The 27431-nt window shown below is 43.6% G+C and overlaps 1 protein-coding gene and 1 long non-coding RNA gene across 2 annotated transcripts in view; one reads left to right on the forward strand and one right to left on the reverse strand.

Moving 5' to 3' along the window:
- The window catches only part of DNER (delta/notch like EGF repeat containing), a 318800-nt gene that overhangs the window by 28880 nt on the left and 262489 nt on the right, over positions 1-27431 (reverse strand). Inside the window, exon 9 of the mRNA XM_025930353.2 lies at positions 10573-10695. Within this exon, the coding sequence (XP_025786138.2) occupies positions 10573-10695 (123 nt within the window). The remainder of the gene's footprint in view (positions 1-10572; positions 10696-27431) is intronic.
- On the forward strand, positions 5853-11626 carry LOC147578723 (uncharacterized). Its single transcript, XR_015255608.1, has 5 exons — positions 5853-6000; positions 6801-6963; positions 8008-8420; positions 9184-9310; positions 9407-11626. It is a non-coding gene; the product is annotated as an uncharacterized LOC147578723 (long non-coding RNA).

Below are 27431 nucleotides of genomic sequence, written 5' to 3' on the forward strand. Positions count from 1 at the left end.
TGAATTATTTTTGGCTTTCACAACAGGGAGTTCTATATTGTTGGACTTTTTTTTCAATGACCATGTATTATTTCATAACTTTATTTAAAAACTTTAGGGGCGCCTGGGTGGCGCAGTCATTTAAGCGTCCGACTTCAGCCAGGTCACGATCTCGCGGTCCGTGAGTTCGAGCCCCGCGTCGGGCTCTGGGCTGATGGCTCAGAGCCTGGAGCCTGTTTCCGATTCTGTGTCTCCCTCTCTCTGTGACCCTCCCCCGTTCATGCTCTGTCTCTCTCTGTCCCAAAAATAAATAAACGTTGAAAAAAAAAAAAAAAACAACTTTAAAAACCCAACACTATTTGAAGGGTGAGGTTTTTTTTTTTTTGCTGTGGTTTCACTGGAATGCCAAGATGGGTGAATGGATTGATCTCTCCCTGTCTCATCCCCTGCCTTTTCGAGGGGAAGGCAGGTCACATTATATTCTGTGCAAGAATGCACACAACGGTACGCTCACCCTTCCTGACAGCCTCGTGAAAAGCAAGCACAAAGCTAACAGTAACTGAACAGAATTTACTTAATTTTCTCTCCACTTCATTACTTAGCTCATTATCGTGCAAAGGACTGCCACGCCCAATGACTCATGATTTAGTCACTGAAATTATTCTCGCTGGGATTTCTGTCTATCATTTCTTTTTCATCTGTCTTATGAAGTCGGGCTCAAGAAAAGGAAAAAAGTGTAAGAGAAAACAGAAACAGAACTGGCCCGTCTGTATTCATACTAATAACTTACTGGAGCCTGGCAAAGCATTTAGAATGGATGGCTTTTCATTCCACTTCATCCTTTGCCCCTCATATCCAACCCCTGAAAAATATTCTGCCAGATATCTTCCTGAAGTGCCTTTCAGACCATTGTCTGGCTTTTCTCCCTGTAACCACCACCTGAATCCCACTGCGTCGGGCCTGGTGGGACGCGACCCCCCAAAGCCCTATCCTAGTTCCCTCCCTGTCTCTAGTAACAGGAACGAGCCTCCTTGACTTTCACTGTCCTTAACCAACCCAGGTAATATACGAAATCAAGCCAAAGTAAAGATATGCATAAAACTGGCAATTCTTCCTCACTTGGGTGTGTATGGCCTTTTCACCCAGAAGTTTCTATCTCTGTTATCCCACTGATTCCCAAGTAGCATGGACTCAACCAAAAGAATAAAATACAAAACGGTCTTTTCTGCTTCAAAGTGTTTATCAAAAAACAAAGACACACATATTTTCAAGGTCCCATGTGGCTGATCAATGGAAACCAGGTGACAAAAAAGGCTTTCAAGTGTCACGGGAAATACAGCCATAACCGAAGTTCAGGCATGTCTGGAATCTAAAAAGATGTCCATTAGATCTCAAGTAAGAGCAATCAAGGATGATCTTTACTGAGTTTCTGGTAACACACTGGCCAATCAAGACTGTGTAATATTAATACGACGAATATATTCACACACAGAGTACCACATTTTTCAAATGAGGCTAAGAAGCAAATTCGAGGCTAGATATTTAAAATCTTTAAAAAATGTTTACTTACTTATTTTTGAGAGAGAGAAAGACAGTGCGAGCAGGGGAGGGGCAGAGACACAGGGAGACACAGAATCCGAAGCAGGCTCCAGGCTCTGAGCTGTCAGCAGAGCCCAACATGGGGCCTGAACCCACAAACAGTGAGATCATGACCTGAGCTGAAGTCTGACGCTTAACCAACTGAGCCACCCAGGTACCCCTCAAGGCTAAATATTTAAACACATTAAACTTAAAAGATTTCAATAAGACGGATTTGATGAAAACACCCAGGAAAATAGCAATTTTCATCTTTTGGAGGTCTTCTTGCTTTTTGGCGATAATTTTTTCCCCTTGTTATTTCTCTTTTTCAAAAGATACTGGGTCACTTGAGATCCATTGAGAGCTTTCTGGCAGCAAGATCGGACAAACGCTTATCTTCGCAGAAACACAATGACTCTGAAGCAAGATGGTCTTAAAAGTCCCCAGTGAGTACTTGGTTACTCACATTTCTACACTCTCAGCCTTGCTAATCCTAATATAAAAAATATCTGTCATGCTGCTCAGCTTGTCAATGAGAGCTGAACAACCACGAGCTAGAAACCTTGAATGCAGAGAACAGACAGTCACGAACACCACTCATGTGCCAAGGTGGCTCTCCTCTAACCCTCCCCCTCAGGCACCCCGGGCCCCACCTTGCTGCCTTCCCCAGGGGCCCTGAGCCCTGGTGGCACACTGAAGGCTGGGCGTCTGTCCCCTCTGACAAGGACGCCTTCCTTCACCTCTGCCCAGGCTGTTCCTCACCGGCACATTCTATCTGTCAGAGTCTGACTCAGACGCCACCTCTCTGGAAAGCTGAACCTGACTCTCGCGAGACGGAGCTCCATCTCTCCGCCATTGTGCACTGACAGCATGCTGAGATCCGCACTGTTAGAGAGCTGACTGTGTTAGGGCACGACTTATCTGTGCTCCTGATTTCCCCCGCCAACCTCTGAGGTCCTTTAGAGCAGACGCCATAATTTAATGCGTGGAAGAAATTCTGGACGTATCACCAGAATCCTGTCCCGTCAGGAGGGGCGACAGTCAGTGTACTTTGGCTGACACACAGGTGAAGATTGCCAGAGGAGTGCGAAGTCATTCCAAATCTGCCTCAAAAACACCCTATTTTGTCAGGGAAAACCAGGTCCATGCTTCAAATTAAGTCTGTGGAACGACACATGCATCACCCATTGGCAAGGGATGTAGCACGCACTATTACGAAACTTGTGTTTAGTCTCAAGCAAAAATAAACTGTAATTCAGTCAAAACTAATAAAAATTCATACTTTTCATATTAAGGGATAGAGAGGCAATGTTTCTGAAAAGACCTCTATTCCAACAGGGCTCTGTATAGAAGTTAATTTTAGAACTAAAACGAGCAAAAATTCAAAGAGTGGTGCGCCCATTATAAAGCTTTGCTGCCATCACAATTTAGCCATGATTAATATTTTGAGAACTGAAAGTCACTATTTTGTCTCCAGGAAAATTAAGCCAGGTAAAGAAAATGAACTCTAAGTGTTCTCTGAACATCATGTTTCTTTTTAAGACATCATCTTATTTTATTCAAACTTATTTCCTCCACAAAAATTTTTTCAGTATTTCAACCATCACAGAACCCAACCGTTTCTAAACTCTTTCAGAAATTACAATTGACATCTTGACCTTGGCCTCATTATTCCTTGTGCCTGCCAGTCTCCATCTGCTCCCCTGGTTAAATAATAGCCTAAAAGGGGCACCTGGGTGGCTCAGTCAGTTGAGCGTCTGACTTCAGCTCAGGTCATGATCCCACGGTTTGTGAGTTCAAGCCCTGCATCAGGCTCTGTGCTGACGGCTCAGAGCCTGGACCCTGCTTCCGATTCTGTGTCTCCTTCCCTCTCTGCCCCTCCCCTGCTCACACTCTGTCTCTCTCTCTCTCTCATAAACAAATAAACATTAAAAAAATTTTTTTTTAAATAATAGCCTAAAAAAGGAAGAAACCCTGACTTATACATTTTTGTATCTATCCCACTTCTTGAGAAAAGCTACATACACAAAACATCCAGAAATTCTTGTTCACTGGTTACATGGGAAGAATAATTCTGGCAAACAAAGAAAGAGTTCTCAACTTTTCCATTATAAATTTCTGTAGGCTTTTAAAATAAATGATTAGGTACAATGTGATCGAACCCATAACCCAGTGGTCTCATTTCTGAAACCCAATTCTCCCCCCCCACCCAAAATTGAGAAAGTATAAAAAAATTATACGAATAAAGATGTTCATTTCAGAATTATTTATAACAGCCCCACATCAGATGCAACAAGGGAGTGGATAAATATTCCCCCAAGGAATACTACACAGCCATTTAAAATAGAACTAGTAAGACTTCCTGGCAATATCTAAATCAAACATACGACCAAAAGGAAGGTATAAGCAGAATGACATAAAATCGCAGGTAAACTCAGTTGTACTATAAAAACACGGATATTTAAAAAGGATGGGAAGAACAGCAGTAATAATTGGTCTCATAGTCTGTTGAAAAGCTACGAGCAATTTTAAATTTTCTTTTTCCCAAAATTTTATTATTGTTGCAGTGTTTTCATAATTAAAAACTGAAATATTTTCTCCCTAGCTCTGGCCACCCCAAATTCCAAATGAGTCTATTGTTGACCATCGAGTTCGTTCTGCAAAAAAATAAAAATCGACAGCATGGGGGAAACTTGAGAAGTCGTGAGCACCAGCGAAGTATTCCACGTCTAGTCATGAACCAGCTCTGAGCTAATTTTGGAGGGGGGAACGAGCATTTCAGTATGTCTGAAGAGAGGTTACTCCAAGTCCCTCCATGCATTTTCCTTCTAACAATTTCACGATCCACAGCAGAAATTTTCTGGGAAAGTGTTCATATTGGTTTCCTTTATTTAATTAGAGCGTCAAGCGGCAATTTCAATTCAAGTAAAGATGGCTTTGAGCATTTGTCTTTGTGCAAGCCACTACATCAAGAGCTACAGAGAATTTAAAAGAAGGAGAAGGAGGAGGAGGAGGAGGAGGAGGAGGAGGAGGAGGAGGTGGTGGTCCCGGTGTGGTCACTGCCTTTCAGGAAATTATGATTTAGTGTAAAAAAGAGGGTATTTCTGGGCACCTGGGTGGTTCAGTCAGATAAGTGTCTGACTCCTGACTTTGGCTCAAGTCATGATCTCAAGATAAGGGAGTTCGAGCCCCACGTCAGGCTCTGCACTGACAGTGTAGAGCCTGCTTGGAATTCTCTCTCTCTCTCTACCCCTCCCCTGCTGGTGCTCTCTATGTCTCTCTCAAAATAAATAAATAAACTTAAAAAAAAAGAGGTAATTTCTACAAGGTTGACTGTAATTGTCACAGCAAATACAGAGACAAGGTTGGAAGAACTCAAGGAGGGAGGTATCACACAGTCGGAGACCGACAGACAAAGGGGACAAGAAAGAAACCCTGGGGACCAACGGTATTCATGGCATCCCGAGGACAAGGATTCAGTGGGGGCAGGGGGACCAGAGTCAGGGAACAGGAACGGAGCTGCAGAAGGAAGCTAATGCACAGTGAGTTTCAAAAGGGACCCAGCAGTCAATGGGGCAAAGAAGCAGGAACCAGGAGTCGGAAGCTAGAAGGGCAGGCTTCAGGATCTCACTGAAAAGCCCTCAGCTGGGTCACTGCAGGGTGGTGTGGACAAAATCCAAACTAAAGAGGACGACGAGAAGAATAAAAAGTTTACAAATGGAGGTGTTATCTACAGCAACTCTAGGGTAACTTGCTTGTAAAATAAAGAGAAAAAAGGGGGAAGGAAGCAGAGGACACAAAGTCAATGAAAAGTGTTTTTCTTCCAATTCACATTTATGAAGAAGTTTAAAAACACTTCTCTTTTTTTCTGTGTGGCTGCCCAATTTCTCCCACACCACTTATGAAAAAAAACATCTTTCTCATTCATAGCAATTCTGGAAGAACCATACGTTATTCTAGACAACGGTTTCTGGGCCATTATTCAGTTTTGGTTAGCTGCCCACTCTTGTACCCATAACGTGTGAATGTAGGCATAATAAATAAATGAAAATAAAACATCTGGCAGAAGGTCCCCCTCACTGCTTTCCTTGACCAAAATGTTCTTCAGCTATACTTGCCTGAGCTCCATTACACTCATTCTTTTTAGGAAGCTGTAGTAATTTATTTAAGTTGGATTTTAACATAAAACAGTAAAAAAATCACCACTTGAAAAAAATGTATGTGTGAAGTAGGAAGTTAAAGTCCCAACCCTCTCCCAACACCCCCCCACCTAAGTTCTAACTCCAGAGGCAAGTACTAATTAGCACTCGCTATTCACCCATCTGGTAGTTCTCTGAATTTATGCTACATTTGAAGAAATGCTTCTGAAGAGGGACAGATGTCCATCCCCCAAAGAGAGAAAGGCACAGGATCCTGTGACTCACTTTTCCTCTGGATCGGAGGGTAGGACTTTGCCCCTTCTACCTCTATTTTAGTTCCTTCTATCACCCTGCCCCCCAACTATTACTTTAGAAGTTCTACCATTTAGGGGCTCTTGGGTGGCTCAGTCGGTTAAGCATTTGACTTCAGCTCAGGTCATGAGCTCATGGCTTGTGGGTTTGAGCCCCGCAACGGGCTCTGTGCTTACAGCTTGGAGCCTGGAGCCTGCTTTGGATTCTGGGTCTCCCTCTCTCTCTGCCCCTTCCCTGCTCACGCTCTCTCTCAAAAATAAATAAACATTAAAAAAATTAACAAAAGAAGTCCTACCATTAATGCTGCTAGGCTTTGACTTCAGGAGTCTCACTTAAATTCAACCCTAAAGGTCTCCACAAATATACCCAAATTAGATGATCACTTTATCTGCCCACTGGGATGAGACCTTTAACACATATGTATGCCTTCCAGTCCCTCCCATCCCCATCCCCTTCAATTCATGGGTTTAGTTAAAATGATATGAAACTTGAATGTGGTCATTTAAATTTTTCTTTAAGAAAGGGTATAATGGACATACTCTAAGGTGACCCCCAATGAGTCATACCCTTCCGTTGTATGTGAGCTTCAAACCGATAGCATCTGACAAAACTTAAGAGATTTTGAAGATGCAGTTAAGGTCCTTAAACTTTGTGTTGATCCTAGGTGGGCCTGACCTAGTCAGGGTTTGTTTGTTGTTGTTGTTTTTTAAGGGAGGGTGCAGGCCTCCTCTCCTGAAGTTAGAGGCATGGAACAGCACAAGCTGTCATCTCCCTTTCATTGCTGGCTTTCAGGGAGCAAGCTGTCATGAATTCTACAGCCACAAGGATACGAATTCTGCCAACAACCTGAGGGAATGGGGAGGTTGACTCTTTCCTATTCAAGCTTCCAGTGAGAACTGAGTCCGGCCAATACCTTGATTCCCATCCACTAAAACGTGCCTGGACCAACGGAAGTGTTAGATACTAAAAGGGTGTCATTTCAAGCCACCGCTTTGTAGTGACTCTTTATGCAGAACTAACTAGTAAAGCAGCTATACATACTTTTTTCCAAAAGATTTCTCTTCACCATTAAATTACCGGCCACAATCACTTTAATATCCTCTGTTTAGGTTTATCCCTGCATTTCAAGGATTCTGTTCAACCCTCTTCTTCCTATTCTGTAGCTCCAACTATATAGTTATATGTGTTCTGATTTAGTCCCAGTTCAGTGAGAATACTTTCTAAAATAATTTTCTTGGGGCGCCTGGGTGGCTCAGTCCATTGACTCTTGATATCAGCTCAGGTCATGATCCCAGGGTCGTGGGATCAAGCCCTGCATAGCACAAAGCCTGCTTGAGGTTCTGTCTCTCCCTCTGACCTTCCTTCACTCTCTCTCAAAATGATGACAGATAGATAGATAGATAGGTAGATAGATAGGGTAAAATAATTTTCTTGGAAAGGGTGCATGGTGTTGTGTTATGCTTTCCGTATGCTTAAATGTGCACAATGTCTTTCTGTTGTCCTCGAACGTAAAGGATCCTACAGTTGCCGGTCCTTTCCACTGGGCAACCTGAAACACTGCTGCATGATTGTTTGCTTTCATTGGAGAGAAGGGCAGGCCAGTGTGGACTGGATTCTCTTTCTTTTGTATGTAACCTGTACTCCCTGTGAAGACTTTCATAAAAAATATTCTGTCCCTCCTCAGATTTAGAAATTTTAACAGGAAATCTCAAATTGTGTACCACCTCCTTCACTAATCCCTCCGGCCCTCTGTGAGCTCCTTCATTCTATACAAAAACTTCAGTTTTCTCCATGTCACAGACTTCTCCTTCTAGCAATTCGTGGATTCTGGTTTTATTTCCATGTGTTCCTTCTTCTTCTGGAGCGTCCGCCATTCAGACAGAAACAGATCGCCTAGAGCGCCTCTCCACATGTCCTACCTTGTCGGTCACGATTTCCTTTTCCTCCTATTTTCACTTCTACCATGAACTAGTTCCTCCTTTGTGTTTTCCAGATCCAGAGTCAAGTTTGAGTAGCATACAGCACTTTTCTCACTTCCTCTCCTGAGTGGTTAGAGCGGTTGGCTGCTGTGGCAATTTCATTTGTATTTCCTAGATTATCTTCCCTTTTTGAGGGATTGGGACAGGCTCCTCGTACTGGCCAGGAGGACGAAGGAAGAAGATGTCAGAACCAGATGCCATTGGACTTCCCTCCGGTGCTGGACAGGTCGGCCAACGGGGCCCTGTCTACTACGGCACAGGGTGGAGGCCTCCCAGTTTTGGGTTTCCAAGGCTCTCCAGGGATGAATAGAGCCCATTCTCTCTCAGCCACACAGAAAATAAAGGGCCAGCTCAGCCCGACTGCAGTTGTTGTAGAGGACAGCCAGCCTCTGTGAGATCAGTGGAGCCCCCCACCTCATGAGGTCACATGTAGGTAATGCACGGCATGTATTTCCTCTTTGCAAACCGGGGGTCCTTTGAACTCAGCTGGCCATTGATTCAGTTCTCCTCAGAAACCCCTCCTCTAACCCTGTTGTGTGCGAAGTTCCCAACACCTGCATCCTTTTCTTGAGAATCTAAATCCTCAGATATGTTTGGGATACCCTCCGGGGTCACTTATCTTCTTGGGTCATCCCTGGCAGAGTCAGTGACTGATGGAGGGGAGTCCTGGAAAGACAGAGGGGTGGAATTTAGGGGCGCCTGGGTGGCTCAGTTGGTTGACTCTCGATTTCGACTCAGGTCATGATCTCACGGTTTTGTGAGTTCGAGCCCTGAGTCCAGCTCCATGCTAACAGTGTGGAGCCTGCTTGAGATTCTCCCCCTCTCTCTGCCCTTCCTCCACACATTTTCTGTCTCTCCTAAAAATGAATAAACAAACTCAAAAAAAAAAAAAAGAAAAGGAAGGGATGGGGCACCTGGGTGGCTCAGTCGGTGAAGCATCCAACTCTTGATATCAGCTCAGGTTGATCTTGGAGTTTGTGACATTGAGCCCCAGGTCAGGCTCGGTGCTATTAACACAGAGCCTGCTTGGGATTCTCTGTCTCCATTTCTCTCTCTGCCCCATTTGTGCTCTCTCTCTCTCTCAAAAAGAAATAAACTTAAAAAAATGAAGGGGTGGAATTTAGAGCATATATGGAAGGATGAACAGTCTATGTATCCGTGGTTCATCATGTGTAACTATAGTTTTTACTGCTTAGTCATGACAGCACAATTAATGCCTCCAAGACAGGAAAAAATTGCATCAGGGACTGAAGAACTTTGGAATTTTTACTTTTTGAAACACATTCACTACTAATTCTGTCATTGAAGAACCTCAAAATGTCAGTAAGTATCACTGTCCTTACTTTATACAGACACAGTCACACTTGAGGAGATTAATCTAGGCTCAGCAGGTCTCCTGATTCTTATTCCTCTTTCCAGAACTGAGCAGACTCCCTATCTCTCACTACTCTGAAAAACCTGGAAATGAAATCCACGTGAGTGAAGCCAGCACATCTACCCTTGTGGAAGTGGAGGACTTTGGTTCCAAGTGGGCATCACCCTCAGAAGGGAGCATCAGATCTGCTGAACACAGACCAGACCCTTGGCCCAGCCCCATCCCTTCCGGCCAAAGACTACATCAAGTTCATCCGTGTGGCCTACGAACCCTTCAGGCTCACCAAAGAGACCGCTAAATACAGGTGGGTCCATCCAATGACGAGGAAGGTCACCCGGCAGACGGATGATGTCAAGTAAGCAGCGGTGGGAGCACGAGATTAGGGGCTAGAAAGAGAGCCCACAAAGGCATTAAAAAATCCAAACCCAGCCCCGAAGCTGTGGCCTAGAGAAATGTGTGCGGTGGCTGATAAACACGGATTTCCTGGCGTGGTGCCGTCCGAGGGCATCTGGGCTTGAACGAAGTCACACCGCTAAGCCCCCTGGGGAGCGAGAAGAAAAGGCTTCGGGGACGTGCTGGCTGGGCTTCTGAGGGACACCACTGCCACCTCGCAGGGCTGTTGTGAGGGCTTGATGAGTTCATCACGCGCACGGGGCTGAGAACGAGCTCTGCACATTATCAGCACCCTGCCGATGTCGGCTGTTTTTCCAGAGTGACTCTGACACGCATCCACTCGAATGAGCTCACATCTCCCTCGCCAGTGACTCACTTAACGAGAACCAGCTTTGTGGCCAACGTGTGAGGCCACCTGCGCCCTCCGCCGGAAAGCGCGGCGTCCCAGCTCCGCCCGGCTCGCCGCACAGCCCCACGCTCCCCTCCCCGTGCTTTCCACCACCAGGTCCTCAGGTTAGGGTCGCACAGTGCGCCGCATCCCACTTTTTATCACAGGCTTCCGAACGCACCCAACAGAGAAGACAGAGGGGGTACAGGAAGAAGGAAAGGACAGGAGAGAGAAGTTTCCATCTATCAGGAGGAAACCCCAGACGTGCAAATAGGTCTCTTCGGCCCCATGAATCGTCCCACCTCCAGCATTCGGTCTGGATTCTGAATGAGGTAATGCTCCAATTAGAGGCTGGTGCACTTAAGCTGAGAAAGGCATGAGGTCGTTTAGGCCACTCGGGTGCAAGAAGGCCAAGGGGGTGGTGCTCACCTTTGTACTCGGCCAGACACACGCACTCATAGCCATTAACGAGGTCCCTGCAGGTGGCTGCGTTCAAGCACGGAGCAGACAGGCATTCGTTGTATTCCTCCTCGCAGTAGAGGCCGTGGTAACCTGAGGGACGGAGAAAAAGGCCTGCGGTCACACGTGTCCCAATCACCCCCACACTGGACCAGCCTACAAGAGAGGCGGCTGGGTATTGATCAGAAGCATGGCATGGACAGATGGGATTTACGGATTTGAGTCCCTTGGGGTGTATGGAAACGTGGGTTCCCGGGAAGAGTTTCCTATGACGAGTCTGTTTTCATCACCCTCTTTCATGATCCCAAGTATAAAGGAAATGATCCGATTTATCCACCAGATGGTCTCGGGATGACATCGCGTCCAACGGCACTGGTGACCCGGAGGCCGGGGTCACTGAGTGCATCTGCTGTGGCCGCAGGAGACGGGGATGAGAGCAGCAGGGCTCACGGCATGGAGCATCAGCTCCTTTCAAGGATGGGGACCACCCTTCCTCTGACTGGAAAAGTGTTATCCAGTAACCACAGAGAATTTTATTAAAGGAGAAAAGGATTGATGTATTTCCTTTGCTTTTCAGGTCAAGAAGAGATTCAGCTAAAAAAGGCTTTGCTGTAATTCCTGGTAAAATCTGGGGTATTTTTTTTTAATTTAAAATTATGATGATCTCAATGATAACATTTTAAATTGTACTTTAAAATGCTAATGGTTAAAAACAGATGAAGAGCAATGGAGAAAAAGAAACCGACAGTTTCTCAATAAAGACGGCTTTTACTCTATTTGCAAAACAGGTGTTTATTCTAAAGGACAAGAAGACAACATTCTCTGAGATTCACTCATGAATGTTATACTGTTTTTAACTTTCAAAAACATGCGTCAGTGCCAATTTGCAGTGAAACCGAGCCATTTTTTTTTTCTGGCCCTGTCCAAACAATGAGAAACACGTGAGTGCTTTCAAAAATCACCCTGCCTGTGTTGGTTCTGAATTCAGATAAGCAGAAAAAATAAACCTTTGCTCAAACGGGAACTAGAACTACTAGTTTGAGTAGTTTTTTTTTTTTCTCCCCAGCTTTCCAACCCATAGCCAACCTCCAAACCCAGCAAGTTTCATTAAGACATGCTAATGTGTTGAACTGTTTTGTTTTCAGTCCCTGTTGCAAAAGTAGGTTAAACTCATATTTGCATTATCGACAGAACACTTTTCAATTGCTATTGTTTTTGAACTGCTTTCCCAAATTAGGTGGTGCTAACAGCCCCTCAGAGGAGACCTCGACCTACCTGAGACAAATATGCCATGGTTTTCAATTGTTCTGTCCTACCCTACTTTTTGTAATTTTAGGGCAATATTTCTCAACACTCTTCATCAGTATTTTGATCATCCAGATCAGAGTTTCTCAACTGACAGCAATTTTGCCCCCAGAATACATTTGGCAATGCTTTTAGAGACACGTTTGGTTGTTACAACCAGGGTGGTAGGGAAGGAGCTGCCCCTGGTACCCAGTGTCAGGGTGCTGTTCAACATCCTACGGGGCATAGGACAGCCCTCCACAACAAGCTATCCAGCTAAAATGCTAAGAGAGCCAGACAGAGAACCCTGCTCTAGATCCAGCAAACTCCGGCTCACAGGCCAAATCCATCCCAGTCTGGTGTTGTAAATGAAGTTTTGTTGGGACACAGCCACACTCATCCATTTATGTATCGTCTCTGGCTGCATTCCCACTACAATGGCAGCCTGAGTAGTCGCAACAGAGATCATATGGCTTGCAAAGCCCCAAATCCTTACTCTCTGGTGTCTTATAGAACAAGTTTGCTGATTCCTGATCTACATTCAACAGAAAATCTTTCTTCTTACAGGAGTTTTGGATATTAACTTCTTATCAAATATGCACACTGCCAACACTTCCTCCCGTTCCATAGTTGGCTTTTATTCAGTTGATTGCTTCCTTTGCCATGAAGTTTCTTAGTTTGATATAGCCGTATTTGCCTACTTTTACTTTTGTTGCCTCTGCTTTTGGTGTCATATCTAAGAAATCATTGCCAAGACCAAGGCTAAGAAGTTTTTACCCCATATTTTCTTCAGGGAGTGTTAAGAGTTTCACGTCTTACATTTAGGTCTTGAATCCATTTTGAGCTGGTTGTTTTTTTTTTTTTTTTTTTTTTTTTTTTTGTGGAAGATACAAATGGCCAACAGGTATACAAAAAGATTCTCAGGATCACCGGTCAAGGAAATAAAATCAAAACCATAAGGAGATATCACATCATACCTGTTAGAATGGCCATTATAAACACACACACACACACACACACACACACACACACACACACAGAGGGAGAAAAAATAACAAGTCTTGGTGAAGGTATGGAGAAACTGGAATCCTTATGCACTGCTGGTGGGAATGTGAAATGGTGCAGCCGCTATGGAAAAAAATATAGAGAATCCCCCCCCCCAAAATTAAACATAGATCTACCATATGAATTACAATCTAATTTCTGGGATTTATCCAACATAATGGAAAACAGGATCTCGAATAGATATTTTCACACCCGTATTCATTGCAACGTATTCACCATTAGCCAAGATGTCGATCAACAGATGAATGGATAAAGAAAATGCAGTTTATACATATGATGGAATATTATTCAGCCCTTAAAAACAGAAGGAAATCTTGTCATGTGCTATAACATGGATGAACCTTGAGACTATGAGCTAAGTGAAATAAGCCAGTCCCAGAAGGACAAATATTTCACGGTTCTGCTTATACGAGCTACATGAAGTAGTGAAACTCATAGGAACAGAGTAGAATGGTGGTCGCCACTGGCTGGGGGAAGGGGAAGATGGGGAGTTGCTGTTCAATGGATACAGGGTTTCAGTTATGCAAAATGAAAATGTTCTAGAAATCTTCTCTATGACAATGTGTGTATCATTAGCAACACTGTACTGACCCTTAAACATTTTGTTAAGAAGGTAGATTTCATGTTATGTGATTTTTCTCAGAATTAAAAAAAAATTATATGAATAATATATAACCTACAAAAAGAGTCAATTGTTTTTTGGCGACTCAGTGTGGAGTAACAATCACAAGGAACATCTTTTCAAGTGTATTTGCTCTCCTAACAGATCTTTCAAAAATCACTTGGAAGAATAATAGATAACCCTAACAAGCATCTTTGACCTCATAATTGAAGTGTTATTTACACAGACAAAAATCAAAAGCAAATTTCATATCATTGTTTTCATATTTTACAAACTGCATCATTATCTTCTTCCACTAGTAACATGAAAAGCAAATGAGGAAGTTTTATTTTACAGAGATAGTTAGGCTGGTGATGTTCTTCTTCCTTAGGGAAAAAGAAAAAGATAAAGGTTTCGTATTCTGAAACCGTTTCTTCAGGGATGGTAACATTTCAATGTCTTTATGGAAATGTCAAGGCACCCTTTACACTGGGTGCCAAAAAACCTAAATCGGACTGTTTGAACAAAAAGGCATTCCTTCCAAAAGAGAAGGCTTCTGTGAAAATGAGGCTGCCCCCACCCCCGCTAGTAATTAATTCGGGCAAACAAATTAGCTCAGGGCAGTATGCCCAGGGTGTAGAAAAATTAGGCTAGTCCAAAGAAATTTTTAAATAAAACAAAAGAGCAGAAGAGTGAGATCAGAGTGACCCTTTCCAGGGCATTGACCTTCATCACCAACGCTGCTCCCATCTTCACATGACTGGCTCCTGAATATTCGATTCCAATATTCCTTAGAACTAACAGAACACAGCAATCATCTGAATGTGAGGAGTGAGAGAGATCAAGACGGCCGCCATGTTTAGGCTGAGTGAGTGGGTGATGTTGCCATTAACACAGAAAGGTATGGCCAAAGGAATAACAGGCTTTAAAGAAAGTTGGCCAATTGGATGTGGGGCATATGTAACCTAGGGCTCACTTAGGGACTTAGCCCTAAGGTGAGCCTTAGGGCTCACCTAGGGACTCACTTAGCTGGAAAAAATAGGCTTAAATAGCGTAGAAATGAGCAGCTTGGGAACTAGTGGCCTGGAAGTGGTGCTGAAGTTTTATCAAAGAAAAACCTTGGAGAGGGAAAAAGAAGGGACCAAGGTCAGATCTACATGGAAGGGCAGGTGGAGAAGGAGAAATCAGATCGGAACATGGGGCAAGGGTGAGGCAAAAGAGAGGAAGAAAGTCCAAGCACAGCAATGTCATGGGAGCCAGCAGAGGGAAGGAAATCAAGGTGAGCTGATCAAAGGCTCTAGAGGGCGAGAACAGCTGGATGAGAAGATTAGGTCACTAGAGACCTGCAGAATCATAACTCTTAAAGGGAGCTAAACTGCCCTTTAGAGATTGTTTTCAAAGTTGGGGGAGGGGAGGGACTGCTTATCACCATGATTGGAGGGTTTGACCAGAATTTAGTGGGCAGAGGCCAGAAATATTAACCATCCTGTAATGTCTAGGATACCCCCACACAACAAAGGATAGCCCTGGCGTCCCTCACAACTTCGGACCATCCTGTTGGAAATTCAGAAAGGTGAAAACCCTGTCTGGAACTTTCCGGGTCTAGAACCTAATTCCTATACATGTACATTCACAGTTTTTAAGATACACCGAGTTTTCCTGGAATGTAACTACTGGGTAAATGAAGAGAAAATTGTACCAAGAGTTGTTCACCACTTTGGAAAACGACTTCACAAGAGCAACAGCTCTTGAAGAATTTCAGTCACCAACGAGGCACACCTTTTATCAGTAAACAAAACAAACCAAAATCACTTCTTCAGATAATTTTCTGACATGGTCTAAAGCATCTTCCACCAACTGATTTCATCACAACACTTATAACTGTCTGAAATCATATTTCAACTTAGTCCTGTTCTTGATTATTATTTCTCTTCCTCCACTAGAATATAAGCTTGAAGGCAGAGGCTGTGACTATAGCATTCACGGCTGTACCCACAGCATCTGGTACAGAAAAGATGCTCAAAATAGCTGTTGAATCAGCACCCAGAGTGTCCTCGATTAAACCAACACACATTTAAGATGTGCCTACAATGTGTCAGGGGCTTCCAAGTACCGTGGATACAAAGCAAAATGGCAAGTCTCTACCAGCAAGAAGCTTATGGTCTAATAGTACATTACTGCCACCTGATTTGCATCAGGCCCTTTGCATGCGCTAAATTGGTTAATCCTCACGACAGCCCAAAATGATGGGCATGACTAGCCCCAATTATATAGTTGAGGAATTAAGAGTCAAAAAGGTGAAGAGGGTTGCCCAAAGACACACAACCTCCTGTGTTCCTCCTAATTTCCTATGTTGTCCCCAAAATGCATTCCCTAGTGTAGGAGTCTGCTCAGGCTGCCATAATGAAATACCACACACCGGGAGGATGAAACAACAGAAATGCATTTTCCCACAGTTCTGGAAGTTGGAAATGCTATGTCAAGATGTCGGCGGGTTTGGTTTCTCTTGAGGCCTCTCTCCTCACCTTCTAGATGGCCGCCTTCTCACTGAGGTTGCACACGGCCTTTTCTCTGTGAGCACACCCCCCTGGTGTCCCAGATGGTCCTATGAAACCAGTCATATGGGTTTATGGCCCCATCCGATGACTTCATTGAATCTTCATCACTTCTGTGAAGGCCCTGTCTCTAAATTCAGTCACCCTGGGGGGGTTAGGACTTCGACATATGAAATGGGGAGAGACAAAATTCAGTCTGTAACACCCAGAATCAACCACAACAGTATTGGCTTTCTGGATCAGGTCATTCCTCGTGGTTGGGAGTGCTGTCCTGTGTTCTGCAGGACAGTAAGCAGCCTTCCTGGCCTCTGCTCCCTAGATTCCAACAGCCCCACCCCTCCCCAGCTGTGACAACCAAAAAGATCTCCAGACATTGTCCCTTGGAGAACATAAGCCCCTTTGGAGAACCAAGTCCTAGATCCTTCTCATCACACGAGAACTTGAGGAGAGAACAACATGAATGAGCAAGTTTGAAATTTTCATTGTGAAGAGCGGAAATGCATTGAGAGCAAGGATTTGGGGGCAGAACCAAGAAGGCCCATCTGCGACTATGGATTTAATAGAATACCAGTCCCTGGGTGCCTTCCTCCAGCAGTGAGAGAGTATGGACCCTCGGTTCATGTGGGGCTACCTACACATGATGTGAATACCAAATTCATGGGATAAAGAGAGCAGACAAGAGTGGGAGGTACAGGCTTCCCATCATAGAATGAGTAAGTCACGGGAAGGAAAGGTACAGCGTAGGGAACACAGCCAATGGTATTGTAGTAGCAACGTGTGTGGTGACCAATGGTGGCCACACTCAGGGTGAGCACAGTGTATTGTATAGACTTGTCAAATCACTATGATGTCAAATCACTAAAGTAACGCAACATTGTGTGTCAGCATACTTCAATAAAAGTAAGTAAATAGATGGATAGAAAGGGAAGAGAGAAGAGAGACGCACCCCCCACCCCTGGTGATGTCTGAGCTACTGAGAACCTTCTGAATGTTCTGCCACTAGGCTAGAACTCCCCTGTGTCCTCCTGTGAAGACCAAGGTCCTACGCTCCTGACTGACTTAGCAAAGGCACAGGAGTGAGCCAGGATTCTACTCCCCCGGGGTCTGAACTGTTCTAGAACACAATTGCCACTTCCACGTTTTATTCTGTCCACTCAGAATAAAATGTGTGTGTGCGCACATGCTATGTCATTCTCTCTCTCTGCTGATACATTCCCAATAGGAATCTTTTTTAAAAACAGGAGGGAAAATGTAGGTATGGTTCCCTGCTCACCTTAATCCTATTGAGTGTTCCTGGCTTCTGTTCTTTGTTTTTGAGAAAGAGACAAAGAAAGTGTGAGTGGGGGAGGGGCAGAGAGAGAGAGGGAGGGGCAGAGGATCCCAAGCAGGCTCCATACTGGAAGCAGAGGGCCGGATGTGGGGCCCCACGAACCATGAGATTGTGACCTGAGCCAAAGTCGGACGCTTAACCCACTGAGCCACCAAGGTGCCCCCCACTGCCCGCATGTTCTGTTCTAAATAGACCTGATGTTAGTATCTGTACAGACTTTCATGGAGCAATTACATTACACACACACACACACACACACACACACACACACACGCACGCACACACATGCAAGAAAAAGGAAAATTTCTGTAAACAGGAGGAACTTGTGTAAGGAGACAGAGCATAGCTGCCATGGGGAGCACGGAGGCTGCTGATACTGCCTTTCTTTATTCCCTCGTTTCTTATCCTTTTCATTAATGGAGACACCTGAGCCAGGGAGAAAATACCCAAATCAATCAATGTTTCCATTGCTATGGTTCTTACAAACCTTATATTGAAAGGACTATACATCGAGGCTAAAGTTTTAGACTCTGAAGCCTCCCTGTTATGTATGTGCGGCTGAGCCATCTACAAATCTTCACGTCCCTCCCTGGGTTTCCAGAAAGGCAGATAACGGAGAGCCGGCTATATGTCATATCCTAACAGTTCACGCAGTGAGTCTGTCTTCCCTGTCCCTCTAGGCTGCCGCTGCCTTCCACCGTCATTGGGCGAAGGTTGGCCGTGTTCTCAGTCTCCTGTTTGCCTCTTTTGTTGATTCATTCTTTAATGCAACATACAGTGATTAAATGCTTCCTGGGTGCCAGGCACGGTGTGAAAATAGACATAATACTTCTACTAGGGGCATTTAAAGGAGACAGGCACCAAGCAATGATCCGAGCAAATGTGAAACCGTAACTGGGTGAGTGTGAGCAAGGTGGGGGTCTAGGGTGCCGGGGGAAGGAGAAGCAGGGGAGCTGGCCTTGACGGAGATCCAGAGAGGCTTCCCTGAGGAAGGACAGTGAGCTGAGAGGTAGGTTGTGCGCATGTATCAAAAAGGTGGGAGACGCACCCAGGGAAATTCAAGGCAGGACAGGCAGAGAGTGCAGAAGTCTCATGGTGAGGGGACCCAGCCTCTGGCCCATTCCAGAGATGGGCTGCGGTCTACTGAAGAGCAGAGGGCAGAGAAGAAACGAGAGACAGGCAGGCACCAGGTGACACCTTCAGTGGAGTGGGAGCCAGGGGATGACAAGTCAGATTTGCCTTTCAGAAAGATTACTCTTTCGGAGTATGAAGGGAAAGACCCACAAGAATGAATATGGAGAAATCAGTTAAGAGGTATGGCAATAGAGCCAGGGAAAACATGGCCAGGAGGAGGGTGGTGGCAGGGCCAGCTAGAGAATAAATGTCAAGAGCCATTTACAAAGTAAAACAGCAACACTTGTGAGAAGTTGCATGTGGAGGGTGGCAAAGAGAGTGAGGATGAAAGGGAGTCCCAGGGTCCTGCCCTGTCTTATTTAGAGACGCTGAGATTCCTTCTGGAAGGAACGAGGGAACTGACATTTATTGAACTCCCTTTCAGGGGCCAGTTTCTGTTCGAGGCACTTTCCAATACAATAGAATCTCATTAATACAGTGGGGGTGGTATAGGGGATGGGGTGGAAAGGCGCAGAAAACCACTTTCTGGAAGTAGATCTTAACTGAACAGAAGGAATCAGCAGTTTCTCCCAAGGGAAACAGAAGCAATTCGGAGAAAGAACACTCATTTCAATGACAATATGAAGTCTGACCACATTGACAAGGACTGAACTAGGTACTGAGGGGATCTATTATGTGATAGCTAAAAAAAAGAAGGGTTTGGGGTCCAAAGACATAAGTTGGGGGAGGGAGAAAGCAGAGAGAGAGGGAGAGCAGAACAAGAAGGAGGTGTGGGACCAGAAGGGAGAGCCAAAGAGGAAGACAGGGATCCAGAATACCAAGGGGGAGATGGGGGGCGGGGGACTGGGGGAAAGGCACAGAGAAAGAATACCTAAAAAGACAGAGAGAGAGAGAAACCGGTACAGACATGATAGAATTACTACAGAAGTCATGGGTCCCCTGTGGAGCCACATAGCCACCTGGTGTAACCAACCGCCTGACCACGGGCAGGGCTCTTCAGGAGCCATCAAGACGTGGAGCATTGGAGGGGGAAGTGATTTGAACATGTGAGTGAAGAGACTGTAGGATTTTCACCTCTCCAGTTATCTTTTATTCACATAAAGTGCATTTGACACCGTTCTCCTTCCACTAGCCTCTTCTTGCCACCCAGTGTTACGTGTTTACAGGTAGGGAGCTCTGGGCCATCCAGGTGTCACTGGCTCAATGCCGGCACGTGACATCTTCCATCAAGGTAATTCATGGATGCCTGTGGCAACCAAAGTCACTGAAGTCATTATAAAAGGAGGGCCCCTGCCCCACCTCCAGGAGGACATGCACTTGGCATTTCACGGGAGTGCCTGGTAACACGAGGAAAGCATCCAACACAGTGCCCGACATATAATACATACCCACTATGTAACCACTGTGGCATGTGTCCCTCTGGTCCGCGGAGCACGGCGCAAACCTGATTTTAAAAAGACAACGAAGGTGCTATAATTCTGAAATAGGTGCCCACCTAGAATATGCAACAGAGGCACTAAGATCATAACCCTGGAGAGTACCATTCTCCTGAATCGCCACTTCCCATGGCAACAAAGCCCGCTTACTGGAAAAACACAAAAGAGTGCCGGCTCTGCCCTTGCACAGATGCCTGAGCCCAGGTTTCACCAGTCAGAAGCTCAAATACCTGGGCTTTTCTAATATGAAACAGAGTCTGATTACATTTGACTTTTTCAAAACCTACTCCTTTAAGCCTTTTTTCAGCCTTATCCCCTGACACTCTCTGTGCTGGATCCAGTTTCCCGCTGGAGGTAAAACCTTGACTCACGGCTCAAACTTTGATCCCAAATTCTGTATTTTCTCTTTAACAACTGTCCATTCTCTCTTTTCCTTAGCGCCCAGGTCGGTGAAATATACAAGATGCTCAATCACACTGCGGGCATGGAATTTGCTAAGAAGACGGACTCACAGGGCAAACTCACCTTTGCATAAATAATTTACAACAAGAGTTCTTTCCTTGGCAAATGTCTGATTTGGAATAATTAAAAAAAAAAAAAAAACAAAAAAAAAAACGCTTGGGGAAATGTATCCTGAAATTGACAGTAGTTTTTGTCAAGCAGTGAATTTAAAGGATGCTTTTTATATTTTAAATGTGCATATTTCCACTTCCTAATTTTCTACACTGAAAATATGTTACTTGTGTAACACAAGAAGAAAGTGTCAGAGATGCTTTTATAGGTATTTAATTTGTATTATCACAACTCGAAGTCATGTTGCTGATTCCCGAGGGAAACGATGCTCATGCTCTGTGTCTACAGTGATTTGGGCAGAAGATAACTGGTAACATGAAGAAAAGGCTGACCTCACTAAGGGCAGTTTTTAGGTGGAGGGGTGCATGAAGGGAAAAGATCTAGTCTTACTGGAAGAGAAGACATTTTAAGGCCATTTAACAACCATCACAATAAGGTACACTGCTATTTAAAAAAAAAAAAACTTAAAAAATTTTTTTAATGTTTATTTATTTTTGAGAGAGAGAGAGGGAGAGCAGGGGAGGGGTAGAAAGAGAGGGAGACACAGAATCTGAAACAGGCTCCAGGTTCTGAGCGGTCAGCACAGAGCCCGACGCAGGGCTTGAACTCACGGACTGCGAGATCATGACCTGAGCCGAAGTCAGACACTTAACTGACTGAGCCACCCTGGCGCCCCCCAAAAAAACCTTTTTTATAAGGAGAACTGAATCTTTTAACATGTAAAAAAGAAAACTTTTGGAGATGTTAAAAATTCTGAAACATCTCTATATTTATTAATAGAGTGCAAATCATCAATTCACATTGGAAGGGAAAAAAATCTTACACATGTGCTAGAAAAGCAAACCACCCACTGTTCTGAGTTCCGTCCTTACAAATAGTTAGCATTCTCCTCCAAAAAACAAATGTAAGGACAAATGAAAGAATATGTTATAGATGATGAAGCTCAGGGTTCAAGAACTCCACAGACAGCCTGCTGAAACAGAAACACTTGCAAAACAAGGCTTAAACCTATCTATCATTTTGGGGATTTTTCTATGTTGTCTAAACATTTCTAGGAGCCTTCTCTTGGATTTGCCTTTGGAACTAGGTCACAGACTAGTCCCAAGAAAAAAATCAATCTCTTTGCAATGGTTTGTCTTTATAAATGTCTTTTTCTCCCCATGATGTTTTTGACCACTAGAGGGTGGATTCTACCTATGCTCTATGCCAGCTGAAAGAAGAGAAAACAAGTTACTTGGGAGTTCAACAATGGAGGAGACATAAAAAAGTGTTTTACAAAAGGAAAACACACACACAAGGGGACGCAAATACATAAAGAAGAAATATCGTTTCCTTTAATAATAACGCTTAACATTCATATATTTCTTTACAGCTTACAAACAAACTCACTGGTAGGTTACCTCTAAACACCTGGTAGCTACAGTTAAAATGATTGATTCTAAAGGGGTCTGTTTTTCTCACTGACTCCCTAGAGAAAGTATTTTTTTAAATGCAAATTCTTAGAGGGGCGCCTGAGTGGCTCAGTTGGTTAAGCATCTGATTCTTGATTTCGGCCTGGGTCTTGATCTCACAGTTCATGAGCTCAAGCCCTGCGTCAGTTTCTGAGGTGATAGTGCAGAGCGTGCTTGGGGTTCTCTCTCTCTCTACCCCTCCTCTGCTCGCTCTCTTTCAAAATAAATAAACAAGAACTTAAAAAATTGTAATTAAAAATAAACGCAGGGGCGCCTGGGTGGCGCAGTCGGTTAAGCGTCCGACTTCAGCCAGGTCACGATCTCGCGCTCCGTGAGTTCGAGCCCCGCGTCGGGCTCTGGGCTGATGGCTCAGAGCCTGGAGCCTGTTTCCGATTCTGTGTCTCCCTCTCTCTCTGCCCCTCCCCCGTTCATGCTCTGTCTCTCTCTGTCCCAAAAATAAATAAACGTTGAAAAAAAAAATTTTTTTAAATAAACGCAAATTCTTACAACACTATGATTAAAGCGCTGATTCAAGATTAAGTATAATGACAATATTTTATAACTTTGATTTTAAAGATTATTGTGGTATATGTTTCCTTAAAAACAACAAGTAAAATGTTTTATTTTATTTAACTAGTATATTTATAAATACATTTGGACATGGCGTGGTTTACATTTGAGATGACGATAATGATGAAAAGATTTAGTAAAGCAAAGGTAGGTGGCATCTAGGTGGCTCAATTGGTTAAGCTTCTGACCCTTGATTTCAGCTCAGGTCATGATTGCAAGGTCATGGAATTGAGACCCACCATGGGCTCTACACTGACAACATAGAAGCTTCTTGGGCTTCTCTCTCTCTCTCTCTCTCTCTCTCTCTCTCTCTCTCTCTCTCTCCCCTCTTTCTCTGCCCTTCCCCACTCACACGTGCTCTCTCTGTCTCCTCTCTCTCTCTCTCAAAATAAATAAACATTTTTTAAAAAGAAAGGAAAAAAAGGTAGGTTCAAAAGCCTCACATTCTAGAGGTTGTTTGGTATGGAATGCATCCAGACTGACACAGGGCCCTGAACAGGCAAGAGGTTAAGTGTTAGGGTGCAAAGATTAAGGTTCTATTGCAGTACTTTGGAGAGAAAATAAATCTTAGATGATTATTTTCATGCAAGTATGTATATTAACAAAGAGGTTTTTTTTTCACATTTATTTATTTTGAGAGAGACAGGGAGTGCAAGTGGGGCAGGAGTAGAGAGAGAGGGAAACAGGATCCGAAGCGGGCTCTGCACCGAAGCAGAGAGCCTGACGTGGGGCTTGAACTCATAAACCCACGAACCGTGAGATCATGACCTGAGCTGAAGTCAGATGCTTCACAGACTGAGCCACTCAGGCATCCTTAAAAGAAGAATTTTTAAACGTTAAAGCACAGGAAAGTTTTCTGAATGTTTCATTCTATTTAAATTTATTTCACAAACTATTGCTTAAATTTGATTTTAATTCACTTACTCAATTATCACTGAATATTCTTTGGAGGTGTTCGCCCTCAAAGGGGCTTGTCTCTATTCATCACACTATACCAGTGATTCTTGTCATGTGGCTCCAAGACCAGCATCATCAGCATCCCTTAGAAACTCGTCGGAAATGCAAGTTCTCAGGCCCCAACCAAGACCTGCTGACTCAAACTCTGTGGGCGGAGCCCAGAACTCTGATTTAAGAAGCCCTCTTTGTGATTCTAATGCACACTGAAGTCTGAGACCCACTGAGCTATACAATAGCAAAGCATACATCTCCTACAACTTCTGATTCTCAAAAGGGCAGAGAAGTGGTAGGAGTTATCTATGGCAGGTGCTAGATACAGCACAGTAATATTTAATCTCTAGGGCTTTCCCTCAGCATATCAAATACAACCACAAAACACACAGTCAGAACATGTACCAGTCATAGGCATATAAATAAACAATAGTGAAACGTGGTCGGATGACCTACCAACCACAGGTGCATAGACTAAATGGAAACTATACTCCTCTCCGATTTGCTTAAGGGAATAAAGCAATACAGAGGAATCCCAAGCTGACAGCAGGTGCCAAATTTGAAAAGAAAGGCCAGAATGAGAGAAGGTAACAAGGGTATAGAAGTGGCAAACATTTTTTTCTCCTTGTAGGACTGGGAGTCATACACCCCCAATCAGAATGTGGAGAAGCAAGCCTAAATTCAGGTTAGTGAGTGAAATTCTCCCCACACCTCTGATCCAGGTTCCTAAACCCATGGAAATATCATTTTAGCTAAGGGAATACCATCAGAAAATGGCAGACAGCACTTATAGAAACCGAGAATAGAAGGGTGGTTTCCTGGGGCTAAGGAGACACAGGCTAAAGGGTGCAAAGAGTTCTGGGGTCTAATGTACAGCAGGGTGATTATTTAATAATACTGTATCACATACTTGAAAGTTGCTAAGAAAGCAGGATCTTAAATGTTCTTGCCACAAGTAAGAACTAGTAAGTAGGTGATGTGATGGTGTTAACTTTGCTATGGTAGTAATCGTTTAGCAATATCATGTAAGCGTATCAAACACACTGTACATCCTCAATTTACACAATGTTATATGGCAGTCATATCCAAAAAAATCTGGGGAAAATTTTTTTAATCAAAAAGAAGAATAAAAATGGCAGACAATCTACAATAATTTTTACACACCAAAAATTGAGAAACATGATCTGACAAAGTTAGGCTGTGTCCAATGATAAGAGGGGACCCCCTGGACACATAGCTTAGCACCAAAGGACTTGTGTGTTGGAAAACAAAATACTGTGACAAAGACCGTTCCAGAAAATTCTGGTGCATGGACTCCACAGTGCAAAGGTAGATTTTTTTTTTCCCTAGGTATATCTGCTTTCCTTCTCATGGAAGGCACAATGCAAAGCAATCCTCCAACCTCCTCCTTAGTCACTGTTATTCTAAAGTAAATACCCTGTCAGAATTGCTAAAATCAACAACACAAGAAACAACAGGAGTTGGAGAAGACGTGGAGAAGGGGAACCCTTGTGCACTGTTGACGGGAACGTAAACTGGTGCAGCCACTCTGGAAAACTGTATGGAGGTTCCTCAAAAAGCTAAAAATAGAACTACCCTATGACCCAGCAATTGCACTACCAGATATTTATCCGAAGAATGCAAAATTACTGACTCAAAGGGATATATGCACCCCTATGTTTGTAGCAGCATTATCTATGACGGCCAATTTCTGTACGGAAACAGCCCAAGTATCCACCGACTGATGAATGGATAAAGCAGCTGTGATATATACAATGGAATATTATTCAGCCATAAAAAAGAATGAAATCTTGCCTTGTGTAACAACGTGGATGGAACTACATAGGGTGAGGCTAAGTGAAGTAAGTCGGTCAGAGAAAGACAAATGCCATTTGATTTCGCTCATATGTGGAATTTAAGAAACAAAACAAATAAGCAAAGGGGCAAAAAAGAGAGAAAGAGGCAAAGAAAGAACAGATTCTTAACTCTAGAGAACGGATAGTTACCAGAAGGTGGCCAGTGGGCGATGGGGGAAATAGGTGATGGGGATTAAGGAGTGCACTTGTCATGATGAACACCGGCTATTGTATGGAAGTGATGAACCACTATACTGTACACCTGAAACGAATATCACACTGTAGGTTCACTAACTAGAAGTTAAATAAAAACTTTAAAAAGTGTGTAATGGCTACACAGTTTTGTATATTATTCCTTGTATTTTCTTCACATTAGAAATTCAAAACAAGAGGGGTGCCTGGGTGGCTCCGTCAGTTAAGTGTCCAACTCTTGATTTCGGCTCAGATCATGATCTCGTGGTTTCGGAGCTCAAGCACCACATGGGGCTCTGTGCTGACAGTGCGGAGCCTGCTTGGGATTCTCTGTCTCCCTCTCTCTCTGCCCTTCCCCTACTCTCTTGCTCTCTCGCTCGCTCTCTCTGTCTCTCTCTTAAAATAAATAATAAAAACAAAAATAAAAATAAATTCAAAATAAGAAACAGAAACACATAAAATAAAGTTATTAACTAAGGGGGAAGAAAAAGAACTTCATGGAGGAAATTAACCACCAGAACTACTGTACCTTGAGGCAACTGGATTGCAAAGACAATTTATAAATTCAAATGAACTGGAGTGGGAACTGGATTATTTGAGTAAATCTTGAGTTATGTTCCTGTTGCCTCTACTAAGTGATCACTAAGGATGCCTAAAAATAGGGAATTTATTCAATAAAGAAGTTATAAAGCAGTGAAAAATCAAAAGTGTAGATCCTAGTTGAGTATGTGTATGAATAATGTACGTAGAACATGAGACTTCCTTGAAATAAAGGAGAGATGAGGCTCAATCCACACAGAACTATGAAGAAACTATGATACAGGGAGAGCAGTTGTCTCCAAGATATTCCTTATTCCTGGGGCAGACAAGTTCAGTGGGACCTCATCTCGTTCAATCATAACTACATACTTTTTTTTGTCTTTCAACTATCTTTCTCCTCACATCTGTTCTTATATATTAAACTCATGCACATTCCTCACATATTTAGGTTTAAGATTATGGTAGATCACAAAAAGAAAAAAAAATGGTGGCCACAAATTCTCTGTAGCTACAGACCTGGCTCTATGACATACTCCACCAGTGAGATGTTAGCAAACATAACAGAAGAAGATACTTCTGAAAATGTGCGTTGAAAATGTGTCTGTCCTCCCCTGCTGCTTTTGGAACCCTGCTGCCATGTGAAGAAGCCTAGACTGGTCTGCTGGATGATGAGCAACATGTAGCCCAGATGCTCCCCATCATTCCAGCCAAGTACCAGACATGTGCATGAGGTCGTCCAGGACTGGCCAGTCTCTGGCTAACTTGCTGGACAACCACAAAAGCATGAGTGAGCACACCTAACACAACGTGGAGCAGAGAAGAGACATCCCAGCTAAGCCCTGCCCAAATTATCAACCACAGAATCACAGGCAATAAAAGATTGTATTAAGTTACCAGATTTTGGAATGTTTTATTATGCAGCAGTAACTAACTAATACAGAGGTTTAATTAGCAGAGACATTGCCTAACTTAAAGGAATAAAACCACACACATAAAACTTTAGGCATCAGGGAACTATTAGAAAAGGTATTTTGGGGAGGTAATGGATGAAGAAAAACTGTCCCAAAATCAGACCACGAGGCTGCCCATATTCCTTAGGCCATGCTTGTTTTCAGTTGGGCTTATCCAATCTAAAAGGTATACTTTTACTAATGAATTAAACCCCGGACATTCACTCTGATCTAGATCATAAAAACCATCTGGTATTGAAAAAAATGAAACATGATCCTGATAATCATCATGAACATTTCATTAAGATTTCAGTCCAAACAGCTAATGATCTCTGTAGGCAACT

This window comes from Puma concolor, chromosome C1 (assembly GCF_028749965.1).
Source record: "Puma concolor isolate L17-30 chromosome C1, mPumCon1.1.hap2, whole genome shotgun sequence".
Classification (NCBI taxonomy): domain Eukaryota; kingdom Metazoa; phylum Chordata; class Mammalia; order Carnivora; family Felidae; genus Puma; species Puma concolor.